This window comes from Dermochelys coriacea, chromosome 9 (genome assembly GCF_009764565.3).
Source record: "Dermochelys coriacea isolate rDerCor1 chromosome 9, rDerCor1.pri.v4, whole genome shotgun sequence".
In the NCBI taxonomy this organism is placed as follows: domain Eukaryota; kingdom Metazoa; phylum Chordata; order Testudines; family Dermochelyidae; genus Dermochelys; species Dermochelys coriacea.
In genome coordinates this window covers 80445913-80469910 of record NC_050076.1, presented here as the reverse complement: position 1 = coordinate 80469910, position 23998 = coordinate 80445913, and the positions used below count along the sequence as shown (strand labels likewise).

At 42.1% G+C, this 23998-nt stretch overlaps 1 protein-coding gene across 1 annotated transcript in view; it reads left to right on the top strand.

Moving 5' to 3' along the window:
• The window catches only part of AR (androgen receptor), a 116056-nt gene that overhangs the window by 69402 nt on the left and 22656 nt on the right, over window positions 1–23998 (top strand). Inside the window, exons 3-4 of the mRNA XM_038417556.2 lie at window positions 10092–10208; window positions 23253–23540. Coding sequence (XP_038273484.1) covers window positions 10092–10208; window positions 23253–23540 — 405 coding nt within the window. The remainder of the gene's footprint in view (window positions 1–10091; window positions 10209–23252; window positions 23541–23998) is intronic.

Here is a 23998-nt window from a genome sequence, read left to right as displayed (position 1 = left end):
ACTGCTGGTTGCTGCCAGCAATAATTTGAAATAAAGCATTTCCAGGTCCTGTCCCTGTGGTTTAAAATTCCACTCCCCTGTGTTGGGTGATCAGATGGTTGACTGAAGAACCTGCAAAAGATCCCTTCACAGAATTTCAAAATAAATTCATCTGCCCCCTCTACCACTTGGTTTCTCTTGTTCAGTTTTCTACCGTTGGACTTCTTTAGCAGACTCAGGGTTGAAATGACCGGGTGGCTTAATTGGGAGTGAAGATATGTTGACGGAGTCCTGGAAATTGCAGGATTGGAATAGTTGAGGGTGTTGCAGATCAAGAATGAAGTGCCATGGCAGAGCTGTACAGGCAGCTCAGGACTGAAATAGCAGCGATTGCTACAGGTGGGGTCCATTGAACTGTGTAGGAGAAGTTTGCACACTGCCTTGTCTGTATCATTCAGTATTGCTGTCCCCTTTTTGCTGCAGTCCTTACTCAGGCAGGGCACCCGCTGACTGCTATGTAGATACGGGAGGATCAGACATTACGTCATCTGAAGTTTGAAGCAGTCATTTTGATTTTAAGAAACCTAGCGAACTAAAACGTTATACAGTTTTTTACTATAAAAATGTAAAATGATTAAAGTGTTCCCATTCACTGGACTTGAACTTCTTTAAAAAACAACCTCTTAAACTTAACTGTTTCCATAGTTATTTGTGTTTATAGCTTGCCATGCAGGTTTTCTTGGCTTGCTCTGCCCCTCTAATAATTCTTTGTCCTCCCACACAGTGCTCTTCACCTGCATGTAGCACTGTTAGAACTCCAGTGTCTGGAGCCGCTTTATCATTTGCATGGCAGGGGGTGACACTGGGTAACATTCCATAGAATCATAGGACCGGAAGGGACCGCAAAAGGTCATCTAGTCCAGTTCCCTGCACTCACGGCAGGACTAAGTGTTATCTAGACCAGTGCTTCTCAAGCTATCTGATGTGGGGGATTGGCTATTTTTTTTCCCAATGTGCACGCAGACCGGCAGCTGATGGCTCACGGACCCGTGCCGGTCCACGGACCATCACTTTGAGTAGCACTGATCTAGACCATCCCTCAAAGGTGTTTTTCTAACCTGCTCTTAAACATCTCAAATGATGGCGATTCCACAACCTCCGTAGGCAGTTTATTCCAGTGCTTAACCACCCGTTTGCATTTGAGGTGAAACATTCTTGGTTCCCCTGATAGTTCCCCTTTTGTTCTCCCAACATCCAAGCTCCCGCATTGAGCTAAGCTCTCCTTCTAGCTCCAGCAGGCTGTTGCAATATTTGTCTCAAAGGAGCAGAAACGTAGTGGCCAGGGCTAACCCTGGGGTTGTGTGCCCCATGCTTGGGACAGGCTTTATTGAAAGATGTTCCTTCATTTCCATCACTTGCATTAAAATGGTGCCTCACGCACACATGGCAGTTACCAAAGTCGCTCTGCGAGATAATCAGCTGCCAATGACAGATTACTGGATCCTGAAAACTAATTTGTTGTGTCTTGCTGATAACTTTCTAATGGGAGTAATAGGTTAGGAACACAGAAGCATAGAAATTGCCAGACTGGATCAGACCAGTTGTCTCATCTAGTGCAGTATCTTGTCTCTAACAATAGTCAGTTCTGGATCTTTCAGAGGAAAGTGTGAGAAACCCTGTAGCAGGCAGTTATAGGATAACTGATCCCCAGGGAACGTTTTCTCCTTGTAATTAAAGATTGGTATATGCTCTGAAAGATGAGGATTTATATTCCATCCAAAATTGATTTAATGTTTTTTAGCATTTTCTATTATAAACAGTATTCCAGACGTACTTATAGATTGATTTGCTTCTGGAGGAAGCTGCTGCATCAGGCACAGCAATAAATGGTGATTGACAGGCTTTTAGTTGAATAATTTCTGCTGCTTGCATGGCTAGCCGGTTGACATTAATCTTTGTTCTCAGATGAGACTGGAGAATTGTTCTCTCTCTTTGCCCTTCATTTTTTATTTTAATTATAATCTTAGCTAATGAGCCAAGAGGAATCCAGTGATAGTGACAATTATATTATCATTCTCTCTGTGCCATGCTAAAGTGATATGGAGGAAACCCACTAGAAAGAGACGGTGTCTCACTAGCACCTAGAGGGGAGGCCCTGAGCTGAAAGATCTTTCCTCTGAAAGATCCCTTGCTGAAAGTAGGGAGGGCTAGAGGGAGATTCTGCATTGCACAAGAGGATGTCTATTAGGAAAAGAGGGGTTGGAATCTTCAGGTAAATTGAGCAATAAAGATGCCAGAACAGTCATAAGTGCCTTATAAGAGTTGTCCTCTTCTGATCATTTCTTACCTATACCTAAAACCAAACTGTGTGGAGCAGTTTCTTTTCTTAGGTCTACATTTAAGAGCACTATCTGTTGGCATTGTATCATTGCAGAAGGAACTGGAATCTCAAGACAGTCCACGCTTTTATGTCAGGGGGCTAAATGGAAAAATAGTCTTTCCAGTGCATTACTGCATCGGAAGTGCAGGGATATGTGGTACTACAGAGGAGTGTTACTCTAATAAATTATAAAATAGTATTTAGCAGAGGCTATGGAAACACTCAATTCTCCTACAGAGAGGAAAGGTGGTCTTGTGAAGTTACTGAGCTGTGACTCAGGAGACCTGGGTTAAAATCCTAGACTTGCTGTGTAACCTTGGGCAAGTCATTTAATCCCTCTGAACCTCAGTTCTCTACTGTAAAATTTGATGATGATAATTCTTCCTCCTCCCCCTCCTCCCCGTTTTGTCTCTTTTGGTTGTTTAGAGTTCTTCAGGGAAGGGACTGTCTCTTACTATGTGCACATACAGCACTTAGCACTATGGGACCTGATCTGGGTTGGAACCTCAAGGCATTACTTTAATACAAACAATAAACAATAGTTAACAGCTACTTATCACATGTATAATAGCAACAATAATTAACTCTTTGACATCCTCTAGCGCTTTCAAGCCAAAGATCTTAGAAAACTTTACAAACATTCATTCCTATAATGTCACGAAGTCCCCTAAATTGGGAAGAATCATTTTCTACATTTTACAGAAGGAGAGACGGCGAGACTTGCCTAAGACCATATACGGGATTATTGCCAGAACTTGGAAGTTAATATTGTGGTCTTATTACTTATGTTACCTATAAAATCCAACCTCAGGAAAGGGGTAAAGTATAGATGATAGATGGTGTCTTTCTACTCTGTTGAAACCCCAGTTGGGCACCATATGCCTTAATGTTAGCATACATTTTGTCTGGTGCAGTGTCTTCCTGTTTAATATTAAATTTCTTTTAGAATCCCTTATTCTATGACCTGTGTGAGTGTGTAACATGTTAAATGGCTATTATTGTGGGAATAACAAAAAATGGTGGGTGCTCCCTCTGCAGATATAGCTATTAAATGAAAACCATTGTTCGTAGGTCTTCAGTAACACCCTTGGTGAAGTCATTGCATCATCGAGAAGGTAAACAATGAGTTCCATAAATTCCAGGACTTAGAAGATACATTGTCATTTGCTAAATGGAAAAAAGACACAGCCATTCCAGAATGAAACCCTACCTTCAAGTTCTTGAGAAGTTTTACAAACAATGGAAAATAGAAAAAAAGAACAGTAAAAATTACACTATTTACAGTTTGTTTTGTTGTTTATTTTTTGTTACTTTTTAGTTGACTGCAAATTTGTCAATTTTTCTGAAACAGGGAAGGGAATGAATCACCCTGAAAAGAGTTAGATATAATGCAGAAGAAGAAAAGGAGTACTTGTGGCACCTTAGAGACTAACAAATTTATTTGAGCATAAGCTTTCGTGAGCTACAGTTCACTTCATCAGATGCATTCGGAAGCTCACGAAAGCTTATGCTCAAATAAATTTGTTAGTCTCTAAGGTGCCACAAGTACTCCTTTTCTTTTTGCGAATACAGACTAACACGGCTGCTACTCTGAAATGCAGAAGAAGGCACATAAAGCTGTGAGATCCTTTTTGTATTAAAACGTCTCTTCATTATTTCCTGTGCTTCATTCAAGGATATACTAACATCCCCACATATCAGATCAATGATCAGAATATCCAGAGATTCATGTCTAAGTCATCAATTACTTTATTTCTGTTCTCATCACTACTTGTGGGAGTAGGAAAAGAAAAACAAGTGCTGTTAGGACATTATTAATACACACACACAGGAGATTCCCCAGGTTGGCATCTATCTCAATAAGATCAACAAGTAAATACGTAATATCTCAGTTATCGCCATCCTCTATCCAGCCAAGGAGGACTGGACTGTAGTCAGTTCAGAACCTGCAAGGTTTGCTTTTAACTAGGCTGAGACGATGACATGAAACATGGTCTCTCTCCCACTGTCTGAGCTCAAAGTATAAGCAATAATCTTAGCCCCGGCACTCCCAGGTATGAGAAGTCTAGGCTGCCCCAGTAATTTAAAAAAAAAAAACCTTTTGCCTTCCAAAATGACACAGGCAGCTTATTTTCACAGTGAAAAGTAACAGGAGTGTGAACATCAATCCCTATTATTTGTTTAGTGATAAAGGCTAGAAATCAAAGCTCCATTGTGACATATACATAACAAAATGACAGCCACAGAGACCTTTACAATCCAAATAAAAAAGAGAGAACCTTCCCTGACTGGGAATTGAACCCAGTTGTCACAAGTTTCAGAGAAGCAGCCATGTTAGTCTGTATTTGCAAAAAGAAAAGGAGTACTTGTGGCACCTTAGAGACTAACAAATTTATTTGAGCATAAGCTTTCGTGAGCTACAGCTCACTTCATCAGATGCATTCAGTGGAAAATACAGTGGGGAGTTTTATATACACAGCTGTCACAGTGAGAGCACTACCTCCTGACCACTAGATCAACAATTGACTTGAGATTCAGAGCCCATGGGTCCACTTAAATCCACTGGCAGGAAAGCATACTCTAGTAGAGGTGCATTTTAAAAAGTGCACAGTTGTATATAATTATATAGCTAGATGAGAGACAGAACACTCCCAACTGTAGGTGGGAGAAGATTATTCAGTCTTTGAGACCCTTTAATGTTTTAGCCTTTCTACAGAGTCTGCCAGCAATGAGTGACCATTAGTGACAGCTGGTGATGTTAATATATTTTGAAGTGAAACTATTTCCCTAAGGGGCTGGGTTGATACCACTGATTCATTTCAAGTAGACCACTGAAACATCATCAGACTGCAGGTGGCCTGGAGGCAGAAAGCTCCGTATTCCACTTCCAGTCTCCTGAGCCCTCCTACCGCCCCCAGTGGTATTACCTCACACATACACGTAGAGCCCCACCGATGCTACGTGAGGAAAGCAAGAGCACTTGTAACAGAAAAAACTGCCTCGGAAGCTATTCATGTGTTTAGATTAAAGAAAGGGTAGTGCTGTGGTGGTGTCTGGTTAGCCTCAGAAAGTTCTGATAATGATATATTTGACCCTGGAACGTCCTTGTATGTCTTGAGCAGTTATCTTGTTGCATTTCTTTGCTTATGTCCCTCTTGGGAGCGGCAATTGGCTTTTCTATGGTTTTGAGCTGTTATTTTAGCAAAGACACTGTAGTTTAGACTAGGGAAACGAGATAGGGAAGGAGCAGGAGCCAAACCGTGAAGAGGTGGAGCCAGATAATGCTTTAGATGGAGCTGCCCAGCTGCCCTCAGGCGACTCCTTCAAGGCGACATCCCGCCTCTAGCAAACACAGGTAGGAAGTTCTGGGTTGGCCCTGAATATCTGTCATGTGGTTCCTGCCGCTCCCAGTTCCACCTTTCTTTCTGTCTATAGTAACATTGGTGAGTTCCAGGGGGGTCTTGTGTGCCCAGCTTCACCAGAGGAAAGGAATTGTACAATTGAAAATGAATGTGGCAGGGAAGAGAGCAAGATGTCCACATGGGCTGTTCTGTTACTCCCCACATCAATGCTTTGGGAAGCAAAGCGTCCATTCTTGTTTGATACACACTTATAAGCAGGTCCAGCAGAGAAAGTATGGACTCATGCCTGGTGCCCTTATCTCACACATACACATATAATGCTAACTAACCCATTTTCTACTGAGGCTGTATGTTATCCAGCCTTCTCAGTTAATTGCTAGAAAGGGGTTGGTATTGGAGTTCTGTGGGATTTTACATGGTCTCTGCTTCTGTGGGGTTTTTTTAGATGTCTTTTAAAGCTGATTGATGGGCAAGAGATAGAGAAGTGTGGGGAATGAGAGGGGGAGCTGATGAAAGTTTGTGGCGTTAAAAGGATTGAGTGAAATATCACATGCTGTAAGTAATGCACTCTAGCCCCATTATGTTTCCATTCTTGGCAGCCAAGCACATGGGGTGTTATAACCAAGTGCTAATAAGGGCAGTTACAAGGAGCTTAACCGTATGGTAGTTTTCAGCCCTGTGCTACAGACTCATGCCAGGCATCATGAGAGAGATTATTATTATTATAACAGAAAGCCTCATCATTACTCTTACGTGGCACCTTGATTACAGGTTGTTGGTGTGATTTTGCTGATGGGGGTCAACAATGTCAGACAAAGAGTACAGTTGTATAATGTTAGGAGGAGGCTCAGGCGGTGGGAAGAAGACTGAGAATTCTTAGCGTGAGCTCAGCAGTCACCTAGGACACAGAAGGCAAGTAATTGACTTGGAATTTGGAGGTTTCTGATGAAACCAGAGGTGTCGCAACCTGCAGTGTGACACCCTCACACCCATGCACTAACAAATTAGCCTGGCCTTTTGGGGGGTTTTCTGTGAAGAAATACCAATATACTGAAGTGTGTGTTGTTTTTTTTCATTCAGTGCAACGAAAGTGAATGCTTTGATAAAACTGTTAGGTTAGACTTATGCTTAGATGGATCAAAAGGTTGGTTCCTTGAGCAGTATTGAAAGCCGAAGCTTGTGGGATTTCAGGGAAAACCACTATAGGTAGAATTTGGACAGGTATAATTTTCCATGGCTTCACAACATCAGATTACATTGGGTGTGTGGCGTCTTCATTTGTTGAGGCTAGTCCGGGTTTGAGTGCTCAGAGTCTGATGTGTATAGGGTAAATCTTGATCTACTCAATGTGTCCAGACTTGACAAGAAAGCAAAATGTGAAGCAATAGATAATACACTGCAACTGAGGAAAAGTTGATTCTCGGTGTGTCTTGAGATTGAGACATCAAGGATGATAAGGTAAAAGCAGGCTAAATAATACCATTTGCAACTACTTTCCTTTCCTCTGAATTTGAAGAATTATGCTTTTAAGATGCTAGCTATAAATTACAATAAATAATGGCCTCTCAGCTCTGTGCAGGTGTACATAAACTCACTGCTTCACAGAAATCCTACATTAAGCAAGGCCAGTTAGAAGATGGGTTCAGGTAAAATACTGCATTGGGCTGCAAATGCTGCACAAACAACGTAATCAGCCCCTAGGGATGTGGGAGAACTTTGCATCACTGAGCAGTTACTTTCCTGACATCTTGCCCTCAGTCTCAAGATCAGTAGCTATGGCTCATGGACTGAAGGGCAGGTTAAAGTAAGTGGGTGGAACAAATCATTTCTAATATAAAATGCACTGTAAGCAGAAGGATATATATGTAGGGACAGGCAGTGCCTGGGGACATATTCCACAATCCATAGAATAGAGACATGCATTTATATCAAAGGAATTATATTGGCTTTAAGGGAGATGAATTGAATATCCTAATACTCCAATGAGAACACAGAATGTTGGAGCTGTGGGAATGAAAAGGTACATGATACTATATGGTATAGATGCCACAAAGTACTAGAGGAGTGTGGGGCAATTTGCTTGCACTGAGTCTCTCTTGCTTGTTGGTAGTTCCTCGCTATCTCTAAGAAGTATCTTTGTAGCCCTATAGTGTGTTTCCTATTACCTATTTCACATGCCTTTATAGACGTGTCATTTTATTAAGAGTCAAGAATAAACTTGAGAGACAAATTCTGCAGCCCTCACTCAAGCTGCATTTGGCACATAGTGATTAGAGATGGAAAGACCTATTAGATCTCATCCAGGTCATCCCCAGTTAGCGCAGACTTGTTCTCCACAATCTGTTTCCTAGTGTTCTGTTCAGTCTAGCTTTAAATGTGCTATTTTAAATGCAAAGTCTACCACGTGGGCGGTGCTGTTAATTCTGTCACTGAAAATCAACAGGCCCACAACACATCCAGGCTGAATCAGCTACATGTCTTCATCTGCACCAGGCTCCATAGCAATAAAGAGTTAATGGAAAAATGGAAGTGCCAAGTATTTGGTGTGTTGGTGGTGCTGAGGAACCACGGGAATGTGGTATAACTGTTACTCAACCCAAGGCTGCAGGGAGGAGACCCAGCCAGACCGTTTCCCCTTCCTATGACCACAGTATTTCACAGAGGCTGAGGAAGTAACACAGGAGCTGCACAGCTGTTGCCTCATTCTATCCCAGTTCTTTGGTTATCTTTTTTTTTTAACTTTCTTTTTATTCTTATTAATTTGCTGATTGCTAATGACATTCTGCACAAGACAAAATATGGACTCTCTGTGACCCAAAGAACTTACTGTCTAAAAGACAGCATTGAAAGTGGGTCTTTAGACAGATACTTGATGACAGGTATCTTCGGGTGGTACACCCAAAGAAAAGGGCTGTTTTAGGATAGCAAAATCAGTTTAGATCAGAGGTGGGCAAACTACAGCCCAAGGGCCACATCCGGCCCGCAGGACCGTACTGCCTGGCCCTTGAGCTCCCGGCCAGGGAGACTAGTCACCAGCCCCTCCCCTGTTGTCTCCCCTCCCCCGCAGCCACGCTGCCGCAGGGACAGCACTCTGGGCAGCATGGCGCGTGTCTGGCACCAGGTGGTGCGGCTGCCAGACATGCTGCTTTGAGCGGCATGGTAAGGGGGCGGGGAGTGAGGGGGTTGGATAAGGGGCAGGGAGTTCCAGGGAGCAGTCAGGGAGCGGGGAGGGGGAAAGGGGGCAGGGCAGTCAGAGGACAGGGAATGGGGGGGTTGGATAGGGAGTTTTTTAGGGATTCCAGGGGGAGTGGTTAGGGGTGGGGGTCCCAGGAGGGGGCAGTCAGGGGACAAGGAGCGGGGGGCGGGGTTGGATGGGTCGGAGGTTCTGAGGGGGGGCAGTCAGGGGGCAGGAAGTGGGAGGGGCGGATAGGAGGCAGTGGCCAGACTGTTTGGGGAGGCACAGCCTTCCCTACCCAGCCCTCCATACAGTTTTGCAACCCCGATGTGGCCCTCGGGCCAAAAAGTTTGCCCACCCCTGGTTTAGATATATATATAGAGAGAGAGAGAGAGATTGCCACTGGCCAATTCCCGTACAAAATTCCCATATCTAGCAATGGAGATTGCTAACATCGTAAGTGAAGAATCATGTTTAGAATTTTCAATAGCAAGTTAACAGAAAGCATCACTGCTTCACTGGGAGGAGATGAGGTCCACGCCAATCTGGTTTAGATTTTATCAGAAAGCAGCTCTATCTGTCCAGTGTCCTGATGGAGATACAGATTGTGTTTGCCTTGCCAGCAGCTCTCCTTTTATGTGGAGGAATGATCACAGTTCCCAAGGTCCTAGCGGGATGGCTAATGGGAGATAAAAGCACTGCCCTCTTGGGTTTCCTTTTCCAGATTTCATTCTCCAGATCAGAGATGTTTCATCCAGACAATATGGCATTTGGATCACGTAACGTTACATTGTGCTGGCCTCCAGACTATATTGCTGCTGCCACAACGTCTCATGCAACCTGCTTGCCAGATGAGGGAAAGACCCATTTAAATACAGAAACTGTCAGTGCTAGGAGCCCTTTCTTGCTCAAAATGGTATCCTTTCTGTTTAATATGCATCCTTCATATGCAGTGGCTTTCAGCCTCCAAAATGAGCTGCAATGCTCTGAAAACTGTATTCTTTTTGGAAGACCCACACTAAACTAAACTAGGAATGTGAATTTTCAAAACTCCCATTGACTTCAGTGGGAACAGCGTCAGGCCCATACAGCGATGCTATCGGAAAACATGAGAGCTAGTCCTGATTGTACCTTCTGTCTGATCTGTGGAAATGCAGGAACCATTGTCCATCTTCTTTTTCTTTAATGTTTCTAGGTAAACAGAAATATCTGTGTGCCAGCCGGAATGACTGCACCATCGATAAATTCAGAAGAAAAAACTGCCCTTCCTGTCGCCTGCGAAAGTGCTATGAAGCAGGGATGACCCTGGGAGGTAGTGTGTGCTCAGTAGCACCCTTTGATGCTTTCATATGCATCTGTATGATTTATATATGGAATGCACACCTGTGGCGCTTTTTTAGATCTCTCCCTAGATTAATCTATTGGCATCTCTGATGACAGAGTCTGTACATTGCCCTGTACTAAATTCTTGCAATTAACTGATAAGCGTATTATGGACACAATGCACTCTTTTTACAGATCTCTTCTTCCAGTTACCCCTGCAGGATCTCTGATGTGTGGGATACATGCCTCTGACACTACCTAGGCCCATCTGGCCCATTGGGAATAGCATGTAGCCCTACAGTTTAAAGATAACAAGTAGTTCCATGTCATGGCAGGCAACAGGTTAAGAGGACTCCCTTGTTTTATAAAGCTGGGCAGTAGGGCCTCTTTAATCCATGCTTTGCCAATCCCCACACTTGGTAACGCACACAAATAATGGTTCTCTCTATCCCCACCTCTCAGCAAAGATTTAACAGAAGAGCGCCATATCTTGTATCACTGAGCTTTCATTGTTTCCCCCCAAATTTCTGCAGCCCACACTTGTGGATTATAAAAGTTATCATAACACTCACATATTGTCAAAGTCAATGATCATTATTGCAGCTTGTAATTGCAGACCTCTCCCTCTTGTTTTTCTGTTGCATTTGTTTTCACTAATTTCCCAAGTTCAGTCCTCCCCAAAAGGGTTTTCCCCATTCCTATGCACTGTGTTGAAGTTGTACTGTGGTTCCCTTTGAATAACAGGAAATATTTTCACAGCCTTCTCTTGGAGGAACTTTGTCCCTACTGCCGTTTAACCTTTCTATACCAAAATATTTTTTATCTCCTGGTCTTTTAAAAGCTATTCATAATATGGGCATTTTATTGTTTGTCTGTGTGTGAAGTGGCTTGACATGCATTGCTTATGATCCTTTAATAGCTCTGGTCTTTTAAGTGGACTGATCCTTTAAAAGGTGCAGTAAATAGGGAAAGACTTTAGGCTCCAATTTAATTCTCTCTCATTTCACAGCTCTCCCCTTTGCAATCATATAATTCTCCAGCTATTTTGCTGACTCCCTAACATGCCTTCTTAAAACCTCTTTAAGTCCTGAGAAGCTCTAGCTAATTGGTGACCTTTCCTCCTTCTTTAAAATAACTGGGTGAGATGATTGTTATGTGTGAGCCGTAATTGTGGTGCTTGCACCTTATTATTAGTTATGTATTAGTTTGGAAAATAAAAGAACAAGTCACTAAAATATTGGCTTTTCCTTAACCCCATTGGGGCTGATTCACATTGGTCTGTGCTGTCCGCGGCTGTTGCGGAATTGTGTTGTTAATGCTTTCATTTGAGGTGTCAAATGTATTGTATGTCGATTGCATTTATTTTCTGGAACATGATGGATATGGATTAATCCCATCTAGAAAGCAACAGAGCTTAGTGCTTTTCATCTTCAGAGTGCTTTATAAACACGTCCATCGGGTCTACGCTACAGACCTATATCGGTATAACTACAGTGCTTAGGGGTGTGAAAAATCTACACCCCTGAGCGACGTAGTTATACTGACTAACCATTCCTCCCCACCCTGTGTAGACAGCACTCTGTTGGTGGTAGAGTTTCTCCTGGCAACATAGCTACTGCCTCTCAAGGAAGTGGATTCACTATGCCGATGAGAGAAGCTCTTGCGTCAGCATAGGAGTGTCTTCACTAAAGCACTACAACGGCACAGCTGTACCAGTGCAGCCATGGAAGTAGTAGCATCAGGATGCCATGGAAGTGGTAGCATCCTGATTTTACAGGTAGGAAAACAGGCACAGAGAAGTGAAGGGTCTCACAGTAAGTCAGCGTCAGAGCTAGCTGAGAACTCCCATATTACTGGTTCTCTGCTCTGTCCTTGACATCATCACTTGGTCAATAAGGGGAGAGCAAGGGTTTGGTTTTCAATAAACAGCTTGATCCCTGGCTTCCCCTGTGGCTGCATCATCAAATTTCACTTGAATATTTGTGGAAGGCCTTGAAGTTAATTAAAAGTGACAGGCCGTAGAGCTCTCTGTCCACATCAGCAGTTTTCTTTGCAGGCCTTTAAGCTTTTGTGTTCACTAGGGGAAAAAACTGTTGTGGTCTTATCTCAAGTTAGCTAACACAAGGTAAAATTCTAGTGAAAACAAGGCAGTTTGTAGCTTTCAGCTGAGTTAGCAGATCATGGTAAGCCCTAGACTCTCCTTTGGTCTCTAAGGGTATGTCTACAGGGCTGTGTGTCTCAGAGCCCAGGTCAACTGACTCAGGCACACTGTTCTCACTCTATGGGGCTAAAAATAGGAGTGTAGACGTTCTCGCTTGGGCTGGAGCCCAGGCTCTGAGATGCAGCCTGAGCAGGAACATCTCCATTGCTATTTTTAGCCCTGTAATATGAGCCTGAGTCAATTGACCCAGGCTCTGAGACTTGCTACCACTGGGCTTTTTTTTTTTTCAGTGTAGATGTATCCTAATTTGACCTGCTCACCCTCGTGAAAGCTACAGACTGCCTTGTCTTCACTAGGATTCTATTACATGTTAGTTAACTCGAGCTGAGAACACACCTCTTTCCTAGAAGAGAACACTTTTTTGTTTTTCCTGTGTGGGCTGATGGAAACAACAGATCAGAAAAAAAGGGGGTCAGAATAGTTACAGTCCACTCTCCCTGGTGAGCACCAGCTCCAGTGTGTCCCTCGGCATTCCTGACGTTCCATTGGGTTGTTAGCACTTCAGAGGGGGCCATGCTGGATCCAAGTGTCACCTGACGTACCAGGTATGTCAGTTAGTAGTGAAGCCATTACTACAAATCCCCACCAAAACTTCCAAGTACACTGAAATGTGCAGCTCTGCGTGGACAACCAAAATGTCCTTAGAATATCACAGAAGAGACATTGTATTAGGCAGATGTTTTTAAAACTCAAGCTGATGCCCCGTAGCTAGCTGGGAATAAGATTCTGGGGGCATCACAGGAAACACGAAGGTTTCTTTTGCTGCAGTTGGCTTGTTTCCAGGTCACCATGCTCCTCTTTTAGTGTGCAAGCAGCTATCGTTCAATGAAGGAATGAAGCACAACAGACAGGCCATTTGGGTCAATTTAACCCCCATTGGGTGGTGTTTTAGGGCATGAGGCTAACAAATCAGCCATTTTGACCATTTGAGAAGTATTGTACAAATGGGTTTGTAAGTGAGGGAGTCAGGCTTGCCCATTTACTGGATCAGCTGCTGAAGTTTTCTGATTGGTTGGCAGCTCTGCACTCCCCATTGTATTTGAGTCCTAATGCCATTTCATTATCTATATTAATAAAAGCTTTTCTGGCATTGTCTTCCTGGGATTTTAAGGTGCTTTCATTAACTGGTTGGGCAATTCCAAGGACCTTGAACCTCAGGTTTTAGCCCAAATATTCCCTGAGAGCAGTTGGGAATGCCAGAAAAAGATGCATCAGAGCCCTAATAAAAGTATCTGAAAGGTCTTAAATGAATCCGCATGTTCCATAGAATCGCTATGGATAGTAATTCCATGCTCTAATAAGAATATAACAGTAGGGATCTATTATCGACCACCTGACCAGGACCGTGATAGTGACAATGAAATGCAAATGGAGAGGCTATCAAAATAAAGAACTCAATAATAGTGGGGGATTTCAGTTATCCCCATATTGACTGGGTACGTGTCACCTCAGGACGAAATGCAGAGACAAAATTTCTCGGTACTTTAAATGACTGCTTCTTGGAGTAGCTGGTACAGGAATCCACAAGGGGAGAGGCAACTCTCGATTTAGTCCTGAATGGAGCGCAGGATTTGGTCCAAGAGGTAACTATAACAGGACCATTTGGAAAGAGTGACCATAATATAACAACATTTAACATTCCTGTGGTGGAAAGAACACCTCAACAGCCCAACACTGTGGCATTTAATTTCAGAAAGGGAACTATGAAAAAATGAGGAGGTTAGTTAAGCAGAAATTAAAAGGTAGAGTGACTAGAGTGAAATCCCTGCAAGCTGCATGGACACTTTTACTTAAATGTACACCCCAAATTAAAAAACACAATAAAAGAACTAAAAAAGAACCACTATGGCTTAACAACCATGTAAAAGAAGCAGTGAGAGATAAAAAGGCATCTTTTAAAAAGTGGAAGTCAAATCCTAGTGAGGTAAATAGAAAGGAGCATAAACACTGCCAAATCAAGTGTAAAAATGTAATAAGAAAAGCCAAAAAGTAGTTTGAAGAACAGCTAGCCAAAAACTCAAAAGGTAATAACAAAATGTTTTTTAAGTATATCAGAAGCAGGAAGCCTGCTAAACAACCAGTGGGGGCCCTGGACGATCGAGATACAAAAGAAGCACTTAAAGACTATAAAGTCATTGCAGAGAAACTAAATTAATTCTGGCATTAGAAAAGGTTCATAAAAGAGCAACTAAAATGATGAGGGGTTTGGAACTGATCCCATATGAGGAGAGATTAAAGAGGCTAGAACTTTTCAGCTTGGAAAAGAGGAGACTAAGGGGGGATATGATAGAGGTATATAAAATCATGAGTGGTGTGGAGAAAGTGAATAAGGAAAAGTAATTTACTTGTTCCCATAATATAAGAACTAGGGGCCACCAAATTAAATTAATGGGCAGCAGGTTTAAAACAAATAAAAGGAAGTTCTTCTTCACAAAGTGCACAGTCAACCTGTGGAACTCCTTGCCTGAAGAGGTTATGAAGGCTAGGACTATAACAGGGTTTAAAAGAGAACTGAATAAATTCCTGGAGGCTAAGTCCATTAATGGCTATTAGCCAGGATGCATAAGGAATGGTGTCCCTAGCCTCTGTTTGTCAGAGGGTGGAGATGGATGGCAGGAGAGAGATCACTGATCGTTATCTGTTAGGTTCACTTTCTCTCTGGGGCACCTGGCATTCGCCACTGTTGGTAGACAGGATACTGGGCTGTTTGGACCTTTGGTCTGACCCAGTATGGCCATTCTTATGTCTGAAACACAGACACACATGTGACTTGAGATAAACGTATCTCTGTGAACATGGACGAAGAGAGAGCCTCAGCACCTAGATATTATTGGTGCTCAGTAAATACCAGGAAAAGAGAGAGAGAAGTCCTACTTCCTCTGCCTTTTCTGTCATATGAAATTTCTGGAGCATGTGACAACAGATTTCTGGAGACAAAGACATGCCTTATCTTCCGCTGTGACCTGCAGGATGGGCTTTTCTATTTTATGCTCTAGTTATGAGAACAGCCTTAGGGCTTGTCATCACTAGAAAATTAGGTTGATGTTAGCAGTCAGCAGACAAGGGCCATTGTGTTTAACATCCAGTTAGCTGGTCATGGTTATCCTTCTAGTTCCAGTAAGAGTAGCCCACTACCAGCTGACACAACATTAAACATAGTTTGGCCCTGTCTGCTCTGATTGCTGAGTTGTTAGTTAATATATCTCTTCAAGGCTGCGTTGTTAAACTAACCACTTAATTTTCTGGTTCTGCCTGAAAGCGCCATATGGGACGTCTACATCAGTTTTTGGAGTAGCTAATGTTGATCATGTAGCCAGTTAACCAAGTCATTGTACCAGTTAGTAACCAGTAAATGGGTAAGTGGGCCTCATGGGAACCCAGGTCATGTTGAGTTTCATGAAATATCTGGAATGTTTTAATTTAAGTTCTGAGATTTATTGAGCCTTTTGTTAGAGTTTCAAGAAACATTCCTTCCCTTAATTTAAACTCTTGTTAATCCAGGGAAATTTAATAAAAACTGTGGGGGCCAGATTTTCAGTTATACCAAAGCACCTTTACACCACTCACTCCCACTTTCGGGTGACTTTACACTACCTGAGTGATGTAAAAGGCTTAGTGTAAAGGAATATCTGGTCCTGTCTTTTAGACTAACTAGAAGCCTGTGCTGTTTTGATCCATGTTTGAAAGTCATTTTTGCCAGGTCTCCAGGTCAACTACCGTAGAAGAATAAAAGATGCAAAACATGCGATGCAGTTTTGTCAAAACCAACTTGAACCCAAACTTTCAAAGTCTGAGGTTTGAAATCTAGAAACAATAGCTTAATTGGCCAAACCTACTCTTTTGTCCCTACAAGCAGGCACTTTACCAACCTCAACTACCACATCTCCATGTACAAGTATCAACATGCCCAAGAGCTGCCAAGTTTCCTCTCAGATTCATACTCTTTATATGTTAAAATACTGTTATTTAAAAGTACCATTGGTGACTCATCTATGGTGAACTTTGATGTTTATTTGACGTGAGCACGGGGCAGAAAATACCCAGAAAACTGGGCTGATGGAATATCTAACAGCCAGAGCAAAGGAGTTGCCAGTTAGGCTACCTATGGTATAGTATAATGAAAATGAAAGAGACTGGCAGCATTAAACACAGCACAAAATGAGGTGTAGGAGCCTTCATTAATGATTGTTAGCAACACAAACATGCTAATTTTGCAATGTTTTCCATTGCTGAGCTGGATAATATGTGATGGGGATTGTTAGGCTGCTGTGAAATACTCAAGGAACTTCTCAGTGAAACGGCTGCGTTTTGTTGGTCTCTGGGGAGTAAGGGTTGAGATTAGTTTTTTTCCCCATCCCCAAGATTATTCTCACCACTCCCCTTTCCCCATCATGCCCACACACTCAGTAGAGCAGCAAGTGCACTGCCTGACTCTTCCACTTTTGTACCAGAAATTTCTATCCTTTCCTTTCACCACCATCCATTCCTTCCAGACAAGAAGTAGGGAAAATAAATTTCCGAATGTAAACGTGCTTTCTCGCTCTCATGCTCGCTCCCTGCTGGATTAGTGCACAAGGTCTGGATAGCTGATCAATCACACTGTGCCAGGTGGGGGAGAGGCGGGCTGCATAACCTGAAAGCTGCCTCTTTCATAGATTAAGATGTCCAATCGACACTGCCTCTCATTCACAATCAAGCATCACTGCATGAGCAAGATGTGGGAGAGACCCAAAGTGCAGGAAGCAAAAATGGATGGGTTCTGCCTCACCTGATATAAGGAAATCAACAGTCCTTGTAAGGTGAAAACATACCTCAGTGGGTTCACAAATGAATGTTCAGAACATTCAGTTGATTTGAATTTGTCATTCAAAGCTCAGTTCTGCTCTAAAATGTGATTGTAAAAATGGAATAGTGGGGCTCTCTTTTTTGTCTCTATGAGTCCAGATCAGATTTGTTCTTTTACAAGTAGAAGACGGGGGCTGTTCTTACTGTCTACCAGCTCTGGAAACTCACTTTGGCGCCTGTGAGTCAAGTTGAGGTTTTTCCTGCTCGCTCTTTGGCAACAAGGAACATTTCATAGTCAGAACTTCACTATCAATTTCGGTTGATAGTGCATAGTTCAGAATGGAATGTTGCTTGTTCCTCCAGAGTTTAGTTGACCATGAAGGTCTAGCAGAAGTAAGACCGACCAGAGAAAGATTTAGCCAGCAAATTGAGCAAATCTGACTGAATCCATATGGGGAGAAGATCAGTAGAGTTAAGAAGACACCATTTGGAGCACGTTTCAGAGCAGAAATGCATCATGAAAGAAAACCCTACAAGCCCTGATGGGTCGTGACGTTTGAACAATCCTTTTTTTACTGCTGAACATGGCCAACCCACTGTAAAAAAAGACACAGGACGTTTTGAATAATTCTGCCATCCGATGGGCTGAAATTTCTGTGGCACTTGATAATACAGGGCAGGAGGAAGTTCATAGCTTCACCCTCCAGTCTTGTGATATCTCCTACCACCAGTGTAAAGGATGTGCTTGGGAGGAACTCCATTACATTCCGAAGGCTTGCATTGTTTCCTGCTTTATAGCCTTGACTGTCACTGAAGTTAACGGCAAAACTCCCATTGATTATAATAGTGCAGGATCAATACATATATCCCCTGGAGGCTCATCATAGCCACCTTTGGAATGAGGAATACTAGAGTGGGACTCCTTTGGGAATGGATCTGCACTTCCCTACTTGGCCAGAGGGGTCGCTGTTCAACAGGGCACTGTCTGTATTACTTCTGGCCCTTGCCAGCCTGGGAAGGACAGAGACAAGGAATCAAACCTAGATCTCCAGCACAACAGTGTGGAGCGCTAAGCCCGTGACCAACAGAGCAGCCTTTTGTTATGTTTGCAAAAGCTAACATGCCTTTATTTTTAAGCTCTTTTTCTTTTTACTTGAAGATTCATAGTGAAGTTTCCTTGAATAAAAGCAGCCATACATCATTGCTACGTTCTCACATAGGACAGACTGACAATTAATGCTACTAACGATGGGGCGTAGTTTTCACTCTCCTGGTCACCCTGACCTGTTCTGCCTCGTCTGTTTTACATTACTTTTTAATGCTGGTTTAAAAGTAATTCTAAAGCTTGTATGCTGTGAATTCACGCACTGCTATTTTTCCCCCCAGTAGAAAGACAAAGCATTCAAGAATGCTTCCAGGCTCAAAGTGTTTGTATTAACTGTTTATTAATCACCAGTCACTTCTGGGTAGAGAGCTGTGTGTGACCGTGAACCTGCAGCTTTAAGTATTTATAGTGCTATAAGGAAGAGACCAAGCAAATGTCTTATTTTAAACTCTCTCTTCTTTGGCACAGAATGGCAGTTTTGAAGCCTTCATTATTGATTTAGTTCACTCTGACACAAGAGCTGAAATCCATTAAACAGGATCTTCTCATGACCCATACCATCAAACCAAAAAAAGGGGACAATGGAAGAAGTGAAGCAGTTATAGCACTTGGTAATGTTCATAATTTTTCAGCAAGAGTCTCCAATGCACTTCACTCCTGCCCTATAGTCTCCCTTGTTATTGCAGACTTGGACACCTATACACCTGTGCTGATGCATCTCAGTCCTGACCTGTAGTAACCCTTCTGTTCCACTCGTAAGCAACCAAACATCTCTGCTAATGCACCTTACACAGCCCTCTTCCGGTTTTGGCCATGCACCAATCTATTAGAATTCTTTGATGGTGTCAACAAACATGTGGACAAGGGAGATGCAGTAGATTTAGTGAACTTGGACATTCAGAAAGCCTTGGACAAGGTCCCTCATCAAAGGCTCTTAAGCAAAGTAGGCAGTCAGGATAAGAGGGAAGGTCCTCTCATGGATCTTTACCTTTATCTTTACCTTTACCAACCACATTTGTTATCAAAAATGATATTAAGGTAGTTTGACTTATATTACCTTATTTTTGCAGTCATTCCATTATTTATCCTAGGTTTGAAATCAGGCAGACAGATCTGTAATTACTTTAGTGATCCCATTGACCCTTTTTAAGTATTGGCACATTAGCTTTCTTCTGGTGCTCTAGAACTTCCCCAGTGTTCCAAGACTTATTAAAAATCAAAATTAGTGGTCCACAGAGCTCTTCGGCAAACTCTTTTAAAACTCTTGGAAGCATCTTATCCAGACCTGCTCATTTAAAGATGCCTCTCTTTAGTAGCTGGTGTTTAACATCCTCCTTAGTTACTGTTGGAATGAAAAGTATTTCATCATTATCATCATCATATGATGTGAATACATTATCTGGCTTGTCCCCAAACTCAACAGAAATGTTTATTGAATAAAGAGTAAAGTTAGAATATCAAACTCATCTCACTTGTAATTTATGGTAAATAGGTGGAAGACCAGTGCATTTAACCCAGCATATTGTGAGGTTCCCAGATTTTTCATATTTCAATCAACAGCAAAAGAAGTTAATATATTTTTCATTATCATTATTCATCTAATTATTTTGCCAGGGTGTTTGTAATGATGGCAGTGCATTATTTACAGATTGAGGGAGGGGAGCCAAAAACCTCCTCTTCTATCTTCACAGTAGATCTTGACTCTAATTATTTTTGTTCCTCTGTATGTGCAGAGTGACAGTTGCCATCAGTGGGAATGCTGTGCACATAAGCAAAGCAAAATACCAGTCAAGAGGAGCTGTGCTAATTTGAAGGGGGTGGGGAGGAAGGTTAGGTGTTTCCCTCGATGCTGTGTTTGTCCAAATGTCTGAATGCTTCACCCGTGCTTTCACTGAAACAACCTCTCATGTTTTTAGATTAAAAAATAAAAAAAGTAAAACACTGAAAAGGACCAGATAGGTAACATGATATGGATGGGGGTATATACAGTCCTGGAGAAGTACCCACCCAATGCCATAGAAATAACAATACCTTTGAGAAAGCTGCTCGTTTTTCAGGCTGAATACAATATAATTCCTCCACTGAGAAAAAATCTGAAATTCTTCTGGATCTAATAAATCAGATTTTCATTGGGAAGAATCAAACTTCTCCATCCCTGGCAATAAAAATAAAGACAAATGCTTATATTTTCCTTCTCTGTGAAATGGGAATTATTCATATCACTGACACTCCTTTTGAACAGAAACATATATAACCTATATATTCTCATGAGAGTTGGGGTGATTATTTCAACTTGTTTTCTTTCTTCACATTGATCTTTTTCACCACTAGTAATTCAATTTTTTTAAATTAATATAGCACTTACTGTAGGTCTCAGATCCATGCACATATATGTTATATCATACAATAACACATACCTCTTTGTAGATGCAGGACCTATAATGGATGACACTTTTCTTGGTTTATTTGTCCTCATTATTCAACTCTGAAAGCACTGATTTAAAATTTCTCTCTCTCATTAAAGTGGAAGGACCTTGTTCCCTATAAGCACATAGATTTTTAAAAGTACAGCAAGGGGCTGAACTGAAGGACATCAGCAGTCACCATGACATTGACTGCTCAATCATGCCTCCAGCCTTGCCAGATTTTTTATTGATTATGGTGGGATTTCTAGTAACCTGGAATCGGCACTTTGTACTCATGTCTCTCCTTGTTTGTCCAAAATCCAATCACCTATTGACTTAAAGTGTACAGTTCTCCTGTTCTGCCCTGATGATAGATTGTTTTAGGGAAGGTATCTCAAGGTTACTAACTGGGGGCGAGCTACATCACTCTGAGTCCTGATGGTATGGCTGCCATCAGAGTTGTGGAGGAGTTTGAGAGGAGTGATTTCTTGGTTTTTGTTTTGCTTGTGACCCACACAAATAATTGCAGGACTATGTCATGCTGCACTTTGGTCTTGTTTTCCATGCTACTTTCTGATTTTTATTTCCATGTTCTCATTTTCTCAAAGCAGCCTCCCTTAATTGCTATTACTGTAGATCATCCAGAGTATATTATTTAAAGATCAGCCTTTGCATTGATTTACACAGCTGCACTTTGCCTTGACATTTTTACGTTTCAGGGCTTATTTTTCTAATTACAGCCAAAAGGAAGTTTCAGATGAGTATCATATAATGTAGGAGCCAGAACCCCAAGGACAACAGTTTTTGTGTTATTTTCTGTGCTTGAACTAAGCAATCAGCTTTTTATCATGATTGATTAATTTTCATTGGTACTGTTGGGGATAAAAGATTTACCATCTAGAGTAACATGCTCAGCTCAGTAGATTTCATACATATGAACCAGTCAGCCATTGATGTAAACATCAGAACATTATAAATTAAACTGAACACTAAATACCCAATCTCAAAGCATTTCTAAATTTTACACATGAAGTTCCTGGTATTTTGTTCATGGACTGTATAATTTGTATGTGAGATCTAACCATCTGTCAATCTATCTAATGCAGTAGTTCTCAACCAGAGGTACGGTATCCCTTGGGGTATGCAGAGGTCTTCCAGGGGGTACATCAACTCATCTAGATATTTACCTAGTTTTACAACAGGTACATAAAAAGCACTAGCAAAGTCAGTACAAACTAAAATTTCATACAGACATACTTGTTTGTACTGCTCTATGTACTGTACACTGAAATTTAAGTACAATATTTATATTCCAGTTGATTAATTTTATAATTATTTGGTAAAAATGAGAGTGAGAAATTTTTCAGTAATAGTGTGCTGTGACACTTGTAGTTTATGTCTGATTTTGTAAGCAAGTCGTTTTTAAGTAAGATGTAACATGGGGGTATGCAAGACAAATCAGACTCCTGAAATGGGTACAGTAGTCTGGAAGGGTTGAGAGCCACTGATCTAATGTATCTGTCTGTCTAATCTATGAGGTCTGTCACTGTAGTGTGTAGGTGTTGGCTTCTAGGATATCGTCATTGTGGCATCCTGTGCACTGCAATTTGCCAACAGTATGCTAACATCACACATCCACAAGGTTGCAGCTCCACCTGATCCCGGCTAATTGCCATCTTGTCTTGAGTGTTGCCTGTTTTGAACTGAGATGGTTGTGGTGAAGCAGCTCTGGTGCCATCTAGTCTTTTGATTTCCTTGATCCATTTTTAGAGGGAATGCTTGAGTAGGAATGCTTGAGTCCTCCAATGTTTGGCTTAGATTCGACCTGCTGTTCATGGCTTATTTTCTCCCTCTGGTTAATCCTGTAATAAAGTTACAGTATTGGATTTATGATGTCACAATAATTTGCATGGCAATAGTGCCTAGATACCACAGTGATGGGTGTAATATAAATTTCCAGCAAGATAACTACTATGTAGAGATTGTGCTATGTTGTGGTGCCAGAGGGTGATGGGCTTCTGTGCTTCAGAGTCGCATGGTGCAGTGATTTATTTGCTGTTGGTCGTATGTTAGGTTATCTATGTATTTTACTTGAACAGTTGTTTGGATCAATACATGCTCCCCCCCCTTCCTCAACACACACATGCAGTCATATTCTTCTTCTCTCCCCAATCCTTCCAAAATAAATGTATCTGAAAGTAACACCATGCAGATGGGACTGATCGCTCTTGAGGTCAAGCAGCCTCGTCCTTGTCTCAGTAACACTGCTTGCCATGTATGAATGAATGGGTTGAACACTTTCTCTGTATAATAGACCTCCATCCTTATTCTTACACAGTGCCCCCATCACCATGGCACCTGGATAACTTTCCAGGCTGCGGCTGTTGCTAGACTAAATGTTAGGATGCAGCTCTCTTTCAGCTTCACCCTCCTTGTGGGTGGTGGGGCTGGAATTGTAAGAAGCCTTGAGATTGTTTTATATTTAACCATCATGCCAAGCTGTGTCATTCTCCACAGCCCGCAAGCTGAAGAAACTGGGCAACCTGAAGCTGCAAGAGGATGGCGAGGGAGCCAGCTCATCCAGCCCAACAGATGAGCAGGCCTCCAAGATGGTGATGACATGCATCGATGGGTTTGAGTGCCAGCCCATTTTCCTCAATGTCCTGGAAGCCATTGAGCCTGGTGTGGTGTGTGCAGGCCATGACAACAACCAGGCCGACTCCTTTGCTGCCCTGCTGACCAGCCTGAATGAGCTTGGGGAGAGGCAGCTGGTGCACGTGGTGAAGTGGGCAAAGGCCTTGCCAGGTGAGGAGAAAAATGACAAATTCCAGCACCTTCCCCCACCTCCCTAAAACCATCACACTCAAATCATGGCAAGGACATGTTTCAGTAGGAGAATCGTAATAATCTAGGCCCCAAAACCACAGCATTTGTAGGGGTGCATTTTCAGAATGTTTTCTTCTGTGAGCACAAATTACATCCACAAAAATCTGAGTGTAACCCACATTGCCGTAGTGTGGCATTTGTGCCCCTCTAATGGCTGGTACATGAGAGGTTAATGAGTCTGCTGCAGCTGCAGGTGTTTACTCCTTTAGCTCGAGCAGAAGAGACTTGTGCTTTTAAAATGAAAACTCTTGGGTTCAGTCCCTTGGCAGGTGGTTGTCACATGGGTATGGTATTGGCCACAATTGAATAGCTTCTGCAAATCTAAACACATCTAAATATCTGAATGTTTTCTAGACCAGCAAGGATGGAAGTTGCTG